This window comes from Prinia subflava, chromosome Z (assembly GCF_021018805.1).
Source record: "Prinia subflava isolate CZ2003 ecotype Zambia chromosome Z, Cam_Psub_1.2, whole genome shotgun sequence".
NCBI lineage: Eukaryota > Metazoa > Chordata > Aves > Passeriformes > Cisticolidae > Prinia > Prinia subflava.
In genome coordinates, this window is record NC_086283.1 from 81493740 (window position 1) to 81506242 (window position 12503).

Genomic DNA, 12503 nt, shown 5'->3' on the forward strand with positions numbered 1-12503 from the left:
TCAGGGAGAGTAAAATATATCAAATCCTATAACAAAGTAGATATGTAGGTTCACAATTAGTTATATTTTCTTACTGTTTATTATGTTTATTGAAACATAAATTAAATAAATTAATTTAAAACGTGACACAGAATTTCCAAACTGCTGCACCAGGGGACTGGAAAAAATGGGATCCACTTGCAGAATTCAGCAGCCCTTCTCACAGAAGTGGAACAGAAGTCCTTCTGCTACCACAGAAGTCCTTCTGCTCCTGAGGTATGTAGGCAGGGAGTCAAGAAGAAAAGATGTCTGGAACTGAAGCTGAGATTTGGCAGCACAAGTTTGTCCCTATAGATATCAGAAGTACTGACTCCCATTTTCACTCTCCAGTTTTCTAGTCCCTGCTCCATATATACTTACTGACAGTTGTTATTAAATCATCAGTGAACAAAGCACTCTCAGGGGATCTAGGAGGGGAACACTGCGGTGATATTTACTTGATGAAAAAAAGCCCACATCTTCTTCTTGAGAAATGTCTTTTTTCTTAATAATAAAAATCTTCAATTTAACTGCAACAGACAAAAATTGTTATAGTGTCTCTGCCCCTGATTTAAATCTTTCCCTCACATCCTGATTGTCCTTATTTTCACTTCTCACTGTCCTTGGAATAAAGTCAGGTAGCAGTGGTAGCTGCTTTTGTCTGCCGCTGTCCCAGTATAAGCTTCTTTGTCTTTCTGTTTTTGCACACTTGAAGCAACATGAGTTGGACCACAAGGTCCAAGGTGACCTTGAGTACTCTGTAGCATCCAATTGTGTTCAGGTGGTGTGGATGGTGTTGTGGGCTCTGTCTGTGCTCATTGGAAGAATTTAGCATCACCCCAACCTCATTCACATTGAATTTGCTTTTAGAGGGACTGAGAATGTTATGGATCCAATTACTCTCACCTGTAAGGCTGGCTGCACCCTTGTCCCAGAAGAGGACTGAATGGTGAAGGCAACCTATACTAGAGGCTAGATGTCAGAAATCCACGGGGATAATGCATAATAACAGAGACCTTGGGGAAGAAGGAGGAGGTGGAGTAGAGACTAGGAGAGGCAAAGCACAAAGGAAAACATATTTGGTAAGAAGAACAGAACTGTCAAAAAGGGTAAAATGGCTTTAGCGTATTCTCCTGAGGAGACCTGAGGAAGCCAACAGTTCAGACTTAAACCATAATCTGGAAGTTTTGCATCATATCCTCCTGGAATATATCCCATTATGCTGCAACTGTTACCCTGTGAAAAGCCGCTTGAACAAACTTGTGGCATTTCTGCCTTGCTGGTGTTGCCCGGCCTGTGGCAAGACAGACTGAACCATTCAGAGGTGCTCGAATGTCCTTAAGTGAAATAAAACTGAGCTGGCTGTTTGAAATCTTTTGTCATTAGGTGTCACTGCTCTGCTCTTTTCATTGGCAGCTTGGAAACAACAATCTCTCCATGGAAAATTCACTCATGTTACAGGTTTCTATTTATCCCATTTTCTCTCCCGTATTATCTTCCTTTACTAATTTCAGTGTTTCTAGAACTCTCAAGCAGCAAATCTGCTACCATTCCTCTCAGGATGTTAGTCTGCAGCTATTGCCAAAAGAAAACGAGTTTTTCCAGAATGCACTTGGAAGATAAGGAGCAACAGTGGGCATGGAAAATGCAGCTGAACACAGTTCCTGAATTTCTTGCTGCCATGAAGGGTCTGGCTCTTTTATATGGCCTCAATACCTGAACACAGAGAGAAAACAATGTTGCATATTCCACCTGTATTTCAGGGGCTTACAACTAAAAGTTGACAAGGTCTTGTTAGGATTTATGGCTAGTATTATGCATCTGGGGAACTAGTGTGAACAAGAAATCTCATCTCGCAGATGCATTGCATATAGAGAGACTCTGACCTGCAGCTCATATTCTATTTAATATATGGTAATCCAGGCAACTTTCCCATTCATCTGTAAACATCCAACATTCTGCAGATTCCTCTGTCATTTTTAGTGAGGTCCTCCACTAAAACCTGCCACCTTTCTAGCAGCATACAAAGCATGCAATCCTGTGGGCTCACAGGGTTTCCTCCCTTCTGAACACAGGTAAGTAGTTCATTGGTGTACTGAAGTCTGCACGAAAAAAATAAAAATACTCTAAATAAAATATTCAGCTCAGAATGTCTTTGTTTACACCAGGTTGTAGCACTGCCTAATACTCTCTTACAGAGCTCTTCCATAGCATCTCCAGCAAATGTGACTGCTGTTCCAAGGGTGGAGGAGGTGTATAGAAAGGCAAACAGAGACAGATTATTTACAAGCCTTCATTAAACCTGTCAGTGGCAGAATAGGTCACTATCAAAAAGGAGCAGTGGAACTTACAGTGACAAAAGCAACCAAGGCAGAACTAAGCTCTAAACCAGTTTGTGTTTCATGAAGCAGCACAGCTCCTCTCCCATTGTCAGGATTAGGTGTTACCTGAGACTACTCAGAACTGCAAGATGGCTCTATCAACCTAAATTTTAACCTGGCTGGGCTGCCTCTGCCTTCTACAGGCTGCACTACCACTGGTCCTGGGCTCAGCTGTTCCTACATCTTCCCAGGGGCTGGGATGCAATGCAGCACAGGGCATTTGGGCCTGCCAGCTCCAGGAAGAGCCATCACTGCTCTTGCAGCGTGGCTGGCAGTAGGCAAATGCAATGAACACTGTCCTTGGCCACCCAAGGACAATTAGGGATTGCAGCTCAGAGCACAGCTGCCAGTACTTTTCCAGTCTTTTACCTTGTTCGTGCCATCACGTTGTTCTTCTTGGGCTGCTGATTAACTGGGCTTCCCATGTTGCCGTTCTTCAGGGAGCCCTTCCGAGCCAGCTCCCTCTGCTTCTCTGCATAGGAGATAGGAATGGAAAAGCAAAATTAGAGCAACAACCTAGCTCGCCACCATAAGAAGAAACCCAGATCTGATAATGGCAAAAGGCACAGCAGAATTAACAGCAAAGGACATGAGTTGGGCACCTCTTATGGAGAGATGCTGCAAAGATGAGCTGTGTCCCACTTTCTTCAAGGTCACCAGGGACTAAAACTAATCTACCTTCATTCACAGCAGCCTGTGGACAGCAACATGCAAAAATCTTGGTCTCCACAACCTTACAGGTCTTGGAGCTTCTGGATGAAACCCAGCTGAGAAAACCAGAAACGGGCAGAGACCTTGTCCCTATCTGCAGCTGGTTGCTGCACAGACTCCAATACTGTGCTGTACTAATATGGCTCTGCCTCCAGCAGATGAAAATGGGAACCCAGGGGTGTATATAACTTGATATTAAATTTTCTGATTCAAAGTCCTTCCTTCTTTCTTGTAGAAGATCAGTTGAGTTACCAGCTAGTCACAAAAGTTGAGCTAACTGCGCCAATTTCATTGTGCAGGCATGGCTTGTATGGAAAAGCTGAGCACATGGGGTCACTAAGGCAGGAATGAGACCAGTTAAAAAAAACCTTCCAGAGTGTGATAAAATGCTGGACACTACTTTTGTGGCATGCCTGAATAATAGGTGTACCAAAGTTCTAGGTGAGGGACCTGAATAGTGAATTTGCTTTTCTTCTGCCTCTCTTACAATGTGTGAATTGTTGGTTTTTTTCCCTTCCCCCCATGCTTTTTTTTCCCCTTTTTCTTTTTTTTCTTTTTTTTTTTTTCTCTTTTTCTTTTCCTTTTTTATGATTTTATTTCCTCTTGGAAAGAAAAGTAGCTTTTCCTACTTGTTGTGGAAAAGCAGCATGTTTGTATGGTGTGCAAGTTCAAGGTGGGCCAACAGTCATAAGTCAGAGCAGGGGGACACATGTTCAAGGCTCCCTTTCTTGAGGGAAAAAAAAGCAGCAGAGATGCCTAGAGATTGTGATGATGAGGAACACGGAGACAAGTGTACATACACCTACAAACCATATCCACCTGCTCCTGCTGACAGCAGAGGTGAATAAATGCACATGGAACTTGGCAGGAGAAGGACTGGATTAACAACTCACTCTGGCTTGAGCAACTAAGAGACTGATTCAGGATTGAAATCAAAACCTTAAATCAGAGTAATTTCTCAGTATGGAACTTGCAAATGCATTGGTTACCTCTGTCTCTGGAATAAAAGGCTGGTATTTTGCTAGCCATATGTGAATTTTGCTGTTTAAAGAGAGATAAAGCAGACCTATGGAGGAAAATACTTACAACACCAAATACAACCCAATTTCCATTCATCTCCATCAGAAGCTCCAGTGCTGACCACAAATACACAGCACTGAGACAGGCTGCCAATGCTTTAGGATGCTGATGAAATGGTTACAGGTGGCTTAATATGCTGTAAGTGCAAGTGTAATGGCTTGTGTACAATCATCAGGAACACCAGCAGGGCTGAAACAGACAGAGGAACCCTAACCACACCCAGGTTCCTTCTGTCTTTTCACTAATTTTCCAGACAGCAGTTTCCTTCAAGACATAGGATAGAGTAGAGAAGGTTGGGAGGGCATGAAGCAGTTTGTGTGTGCCTTTGACATTACAAAACATAGTCAATTAGGATCCTGTCTGACCCTTAGCAGGATCACTGTGTTCAGTGATGTATCTGATTTGTGTGCAAGTTTTTGGTAGTGGAGGGTTGCACAGGTGGGTTCTGTGAGAAGCTTCTAGATGTTTCCCTGTACCTAACAGAGCCAATGCCAGCTGGCTCTAAGACAGACCTGCTGCTGGTCCTGGCTGGGCCCATTCGCAATAGTGGTAGAGACTCTGAGAAAAGACAGTTGGGAAAAGGAGAAGAATCCTGCACAACTGCAGCCAGACAGAGGAGTGAGGGTGTGTCAGAAACCGCCCTGCAGACACCTAGATCAGTACAGAAGCAGGAAGAGAAGCTGCTCCAGGTAACAGAACAGATTCCCCTGTAGCCCACGGTGAGGTACCCCTGCAGCCCATGGAGGTCCACAAGGGAGCAGAGATCCATCTGCAGTCCATGGACAACCCTATAACAAAGCAGGTGGGTGCCTGAAAGAGGCTGTCACCTTGTGGAAAGCCCATGCCATTGCTGTGTTTCCACTCCTCTGTCTAGCTGAGTGATAGAGAAGCTTTGATTTGCTTCTGCTGTCCAGCCAGGGTCACCCCACCACAGACAATCTACCTGTCTCCATGCTTGAGTGAAGCAAAGCAGCAGTCTTCTGTTTCTGGGGAGAACTTGGAGAATACAGACAGCTGTGCTGTCAGTCTGACTCACTGGGGAATTTGTCTGCACCGGTTCCACTCCAGATAATCCTGGATGTTGTGTCAGAAGAAGACATGAACCAGCACATGAGTGTGTGTGTGTGTGTGTGTGTGTGTATGTGAGGAGGGGGTCCAGGATCCTTTTGACACCATTATACTGCTCTGAACAGCATGGAGAATAGCCTTTTGTCTAGATCTGCTAGCCACATCACATCTTGCCCCTCCTTTATTGTTTACCTTGTCACTTCATCTTTGAGACACTCTGTCCCTTATGACATAAACATCATTTAAGGGAAGATGCATCTGAGCCATTCAGCATCTGCCCCAAGTGCAGCTTCAAAGTAAGCTCTGCTGGCGACAAGATAACAGCCAAACAGACCATGGAGCACTCAGTAAGACAGGGATAACCCCTAAGTATAAAGGAGCAAAAGAAATGCATGCTGCAGGCACAATCAGCACCACAAGTGGCCCAGCCTTGTGTCCTGCCTGGCAAGAGTCTCTATTATAGTTGCCTGCAAAATTAGTAAATAGGTGTCCCAGCATGCCAAACACTCAGCAAACTGTCCCTGTCCCAGTATTCACTCACCTGCCTGACCCAGGATGTGTCAGAGGGTGGATGGACAGATAACTGCATGCTGACAAGTGACACACACCCCCATAGGGAGCCTCTTTAGGGAGACTAAAGAGTGGCTGAATTCTCCCCTTATTATGGGAACACCTACAGCCCTAATGAATGATTTCAAGTACTGTTTGAGATGATTTAGTGCAATATAAAATGGTTACCTGTTCAGCTGCCAGGGTCTGTCTAGCTGCTTTATGATGAGAGAAAATAGTCCTGGAGCATGGGAAGCAGAATGGACTTAACATAAATGTCTCTGAACTAAAAGTCAGACTTGAATGAATCCTTAATATTATTTCTATGGTTTCAGCATTTAAACAAAATCATAATCAGTTTTAATAAAATTTCCCTTTTTTTTTGTAAATGAAATGCTGAACAATTTGTTTGGTGCATGTTGCTACGTAGGAGTGGCCTTGGTTTTGCCTATCTTCCCCAAACCAGAAACACCAAAAGTAGTCATATGCCTGAGTCTCCTGCTGAACTGCTCCTTTTGTGACATGAAGCAACACAGACAATGCAGGAATCTGGTGAACATCATGCTGTACTATGCTGAAGAGCTATTCAGAGAATCAGACACTCAAAATCCACATTTTCCATTTGTCCCAAGATAGTGGGTGAGTCTGGCTATGATCAGACAGTGGTGGGTGGAGAGTGGTTTAGGATGCCATTGCCACACTGTCACTGTGCTTGACTACCTGCACCCCCTCAGCAGAGGCAGCCTGACTGGCACAAACACTATTTTATGGCAGATGAGGCTGATTTGCCTCCTTTGCACAATGGGGTGGAACATGCAGATGCTGAGTGCTCCTGTCTCTTTGCTGAGGGCTGCTGGCTGGACCTCAGTAAATCAGTTGCTTGTGAACCTGCCTGACCAGGAGAAGATGGAGCTTCCTGCTATGGGGACAATGCAGTGTGGACCCATGGGATTTGCTGCAGTGGCAAGACAAAGAGAAATTAATTCAGTGTGACAAAGCTGTATTTTTTCTTTTTCAAGGTTGATGAGATGAGATTTTGGGATGTTTTTCTCTCTGTCCCCCACAGTCAGCTAAATTGTTTTTGAGGCTGAGGACTGTGATTCCCTGATGAATTCTAATTTCTCAAGTAAGCTGAGAATTTAAATTATGCACTAAATAAAATTAATACATCTGCTCAAATTCTGCTGAACGATGAACAGATTCATGAGCAAATGAAAGGAGAAAGAATTAAATGCTGTCTACAGCTTCTTCAGGCCCAAGTCTTGATTTTAGTTCACTTGCATTGCTTAGCTGGGGGACATCAGCATGAATCTAGGTAACACTGAAATCTTCTCTTTCACCTCTGACAGAGAGTATTTGTCAGTGAGGACTGTGTCACTGCTTGGAGAGGACTTCAGGGTAAAAAATTTGGGCTTTGCCTGCAGGCTGCATGGAAAGGAAGGTGTAAGAAAGTTGTTTGATAGGACCATGCTGATCTCAGTGCTCCCTGGAGTGTAAATGTGACCATGTGGGTGGCATTAGTGCAGCTGATGGCTGTGCCTACCTGCATTGAAAAAAAAAGGCAAAAGAAAAGTGATTTTTACTAAACAAACAGGTGTAGCAGAAACAAAAAGGACCTATCTGTGACCAGCCCCCTGCTTGTGAATACAGGGAATATGGTTTCAAGCTGATACAGGCCAGGCATCAACACTGATTATTCAGGACAGGCCATCTGAATAAGGATTGTTTCACTGCTTTCAGAAAAGATTGTTCAGATAGCGAAGGTCAGACAACTATGTCATCCAATTACCAACCTGGGTGAAATGCTGAAATGGTATTCTTAGCTGAAACATGTTATTTTTCTGACCCAGACAAACTCAGGGAAAATAGTGAACAATTTTCTAGTTTCTAATTCCAGCTATGTGAGCTGGCTAGGAAGAACAGATGTATGAGTCTGTCTTCCAAGGTCCCTCTTGGACCAAGTTTTGAAGATCAAATAGCAGCATTTCCATACATGCTGTTGATCTAGCTCTAGCTCTGTGCCTTTGTTATGGTTGAGAACTGGCACAAACAGCAATGGTCTGGGAGTGGTTTTAAACTCCTTTTAGTTCCCAAGAAGGCCTCACTGAGAACTAGTCAATGACCTAGGGATTACAGAATTAATGTCTGTGTCTTTTGTTCAAGGACGCAGTCCTTAACTTCTTTCATGAGAACTACTATCAGCAGCAGTCAATGCATTGCATGCACAGCAGTGCAGTGCTCATCTGGGGTAATGCTCAGCTAGAACACTGCCTGTGCAAGTTACTGAGAGGCTTCTGAGGGCCTGGATGATGTTATTTTGCACTTCCCTTCAGAAAACACACATCAAAACATCACACTATTCATTAGCACAGAGGAGAATGTGTAAAGGCTTGATCCAGTCCCAACCAAAGCTATCATCTGTTAAAACCATGCATCTCAAAAAGTGGCTTTATGTTCCCAGCAGCATGTCCTCATTTCCTAGCTATGCTATCCCAGCCCCACATCTCATTTTTCTGACCCTCATCTGATTATGGGAAGGAACAGCTTCTCTGCTTCTATGCGCTATTTGGCTTAGCCCCAGAAGAGAGCAGGTCATTTCCTGCAATGAAAGCATCCTGGCTGTACACTTCAGTAAAAAAAACCCAAACCAACAACACTGAACACACAACATTCTACCTCTTCACAGCTTAATACAATAGTGAATCATCTTTGTAAAATAGTAAGTTATGTTTTACTGCTGGTAGCAACTATATAACTGGTTTACCTTAAAGCCATGTAGAGGATCTGTGGCAGCAGGGGAGCACAGAACTGGGATTCCTGCTCCCAGTCCTCCACTCGAGCTGTCTCTGCAGCCATTTTATGCAGACAGGTTGTGAGTGCATAGCAGCAGGCAGCAATTAATCTCTCTTCATCTTTCAACACCTTTCTGTACTGATTTCAAAGGCATCTATTGTCATAGCTCTTACCTCACAAGGGCATTTATTTTGTTCTCATTCAGAGTGTGCTTTTTCACTTAATTTTAAAGGATTGAGATTTTTATTCCTAATGGCTGCAAAATATTACATATAAGGATTTCATTTGTCATTGTCAAAACTGGAATATATGAACAGCACTGGCAATATTTAAATGTAATTTTTTTTCCATTTTCCACATTCACCTTCAGAAAGGGACTTATTTGGTATTTTCATTTACTTTTCAAAGAATATTTTTCCTGCCAGCCAGAAGAACAAAGTTACGTATCTGGGGAAGCATTTGCATCTTGACAAGCGCAGCTAAAAAGTTTCTGTTTACAAACTGATCTCTAAAAGACCTAATCCATAAAACTGAGCCACACGATCTTTTAATGTATTTTAAAGGGACAAAGAAAATTAATTTACTTCACCTGGGGAGAACTTCTACAAATGCCCCCTTATTATTTTTACTCAACTGAACACAGATTTAAGTCAAAGCCATTTGCTTGACCTTGCTAAATGATATGACTGACAAAAAACCAACCAACCAACCAAAAAAATCACCAAAAAAGGGAGTCTTTTAAGAGTAATTTAGCTGTCTTCATTTAAATAGCTCAATTCATTTAAAACATCACTTGTGCTACAGGCACACTCTCCAGATACACAGAGGTAATATTAGAGCCTACATCATGTTTATTATGAGTTCTGATGTTCTGTGAAGAAGCATTAAGGTTACTGTGGCATGTACTAAATGTGATGTGTATTTAGGAGAGTAGTAGCACAAAGTTGCTTAGCTGAATATTCATAGCATTTGGTTACACAGGATGTTATCATACAGTGTGTATTTATATATAAAACCCACTTGAATAGAGTCTGACATTAGCAGGCTTGAACTGCATAGACACTTAGTCAAATGTCCATACTTACATGCTGAAGATCGGTCTATGGGAGACAGCATGTGTTATATCGCCTACATAAACTACAGATTTAAAATAATATAATAAATAATAATTAAAATATTATTAATATGTTGTCATTGGGAAAGCTTGCACTGACTGGCACATAGCCCTGTTTGGAATAACCTGCTGAGTTCCATCAGTAGGCAAAACAAATAAAGTCCTAAGTGATAATACCATAGGCTCCACACGAATTTAGAAGGGACTCACAGGCTGGTGACTCCAGCACTGTGCTTGGAAAGGACTCTCTGCCTTTTTTTTTACTAGGACTGAACTACAGCTGACAGTACAAGCCATGTTTCTGGATTTATTTAGCAGCAAAATGGTGTATATTTGATCCATTCTGCTTTATGATCTGCTGCATTTGGTTTCTATAAACCTGTGCATTTCAAACAAAATTCTGTATTTTCTGTCTAGTAAAATGAAAGCAGATGGAAACAGGCAACTAGGCTGGTTAACACTACTGTTTTCTTCCCTGGAAAAGATAAAGAAGGAGAGCTAATTGTGAGCAGTGTATTTGGAGGGCATGTCACCCTCCTATTACTCTGCTCCCCAGAAGGGGACTTTCAGGCATTGTTTCACTAGATGAGTTGCCTGTTTATTATGAAACTCTTCAGGAGAACAGGATATGTACAGTTCAGGGTGCCTCTTCCTGCTATTCAATTCATGAGCCCCAGTCCTGGGTACTTGGCTCAGCTGGAGAGCTGCCCCACACAGCAAACCTGCTCCCCTAACAGGATTACTGTCCTCATCCCTCCCTCCGTGGGGCTACCACAGTCTGGAAATTTGACACTCGGCCTCAGAGCTCAATTAGTTATTTAATAAGTTTATGATTAGTCAATCTGCTGATTAAGCTTTCATTAATTAGGTTGATGGGAATTCTGTTTCAGAGGGATAGTGGCCTCTATTGTCTCAGAGGAGGGTTGGAGGACCCTTGTGTTTTGCATGCCCTGACATTTCTCTTTACTACTCCAGAAGTACCTGCAAAAGCTGTTTGGGGCTGCTGCCAGATCACTGGGGCATGGTGGCCCTTGAGGACAGCTCAGTTTTGTGGCTTGGTTGTTATACCTGGGGTAGCTCAAAGGCTCTTGCTCCTCTCTTCTCTCTTCTGAAGTCCTGCCAGATGGTAACGAGGCAGGAAGGGTTTATCTAGGGCAGCTGGAGACCTCACAAGTTCAGTTTCAAAGGGCCTGGCCTGTCATTTTGGTATTTTGATTGGGATGGGTGACTCACCTCAGAGAGGAGTGGGAACCTCTTTCCTCTTTTTCTTTAGAGAGAGTTTAGAGAAAGCTCATGGCTTCATCTCTGGCTTTCTTCTGTGGTTTATGCTCTGATGGATGGGGCAACCTGCTCCCTGTAGGGTGCCTTGTCTGAGAAGGCAGGGTGCTGACACCTTGCTCCTCCAAGCTGGCCCATGCTTTGGTAGAGGAATCAGAACTGGGCTCAGGGATTAGTCCCAAACTATTCCATCTTTAATGTAATAAATTATATATAACATAAATTATTATATCTTTTCCCATCCACAAGGGATCCTCTGTCTCCTTGCTTAGGGCTGGTATCTGCTGTGGTTAGACAGCAGAGATTGGCAAAGGCGATGGCAATCAATTGTTTCATGTTCCTTACTGGCCTCTTGTTACAGGTGCAGGGCTGAGGGTTTGGCAGCTGCCTTTTTACACCTCTCAAAAGGATTGGTAACAAAACACAGCCAGGCTTCTAAGTGGCAGAGGGAAACAGGAATGGCCAGAGAAAACTCAAGTCTCCGCTGAAATGCCTAAGAAAGAGGATTGAAAGACAAGATGAAAGAAAAAGTTCTGGCTGTAGCTGCTTTAGGAGCTGCAGGAGAGGAAGCAGGGCTGGGGGATGACAGATGCCACCTCTTCTGCAGAGCTGTGCAGCTGGAAGTCAGACACCTGCACCACTGAACTGATGCCTCAGTCAAAGGAGTGGCAGTTCCAGTGACAAGGAGAGCTCAAAGTGGATCAGGGAAAGCCTGACTCACGCTGAAGAAAGCAGTAATGTGCTGGGAAAGATGATGCCAATTTTTAACATCTCCAACATCCTGCGTTTATGTCATGGTTTAGTATTTTAATGCTGATGTATTTCTTGCTTTTGTTACCCTTTTTTGGTGGGGCAGTGGTGCTCAAAAGAGGTTTGTTACCACAAGCTTCCAGCTGCTGGCGTGTCCCTTCAGGACTGAGGGTTATGGCCCTGCCACCCCAGCTCTGCTTGCTGCCGGACCACAGGCAGTCCCAAAGGAGAAAGGATGGATGCTAAAGCACTGCTGGCCTGAACAAGGTTTAACTGCTTTTGGGGGGCTGTAAAGGCAAAGGGGAGGCAGGTGTTACTCAGACTGAATGTGAGTCCCCTTCTCTCATGCTACACACTACTGATCTTGCAAAGACTCATGCCTTTTGATTGGCAAATGGGCCTACCTCCTTCAAACAGCTGGCAGGGGATGTTCCTGATTCTGCCTCCCAGCTGCCTGCTCTCAACAGCATAGCACTAAATGAGACTGCTGGCAATACTGCAGCTGCCACATCCCTGCTATCTGACCCTCTCTCCTAAATGAACCACTGAGGCAGAAATTCTGGCAGACCAACATTTTTACCTCCCTCCCGAATGGCCAGCTGTATGCACTGAAGGAAGGAAAAAAAATCCCAGCATGGATTTGCTTATCAAAAGACAATTAGCTAAGGATTTTCTAAAGCATTTCTAAAAGAAAAGACAGGAGACATGCAAAAGCAAGGCAAGAATTACCATAATTTTTGTGCCCCTTGTATGCCTGGGTC

General features: G+C 43.5%; 1 protein-coding gene across 3 annotated transcripts in view; it reads right to left on the reverse strand.

Annotated features, from left to right (window-relative positions):
* FAM219A (family with sequence similarity 219 member A) overlaps positions 1–12503 on the reverse strand; it is a 95974-nt gene that overhangs the window by 11889 nt on the left and 71582 nt on the right. For all 3 annotated transcript variants that reach the window (XM_063423546.1, XM_063423547.1, XM_063423545.1), the window contains exon 3: positions 2769–2871. In XM_063423546.1, the coding sequence (XP_063279616.1) occupies positions 2769–2871 (103 nt within the window). The remainder of the gene's footprint in view (positions 1–2768; positions 2872–12503) is intronic.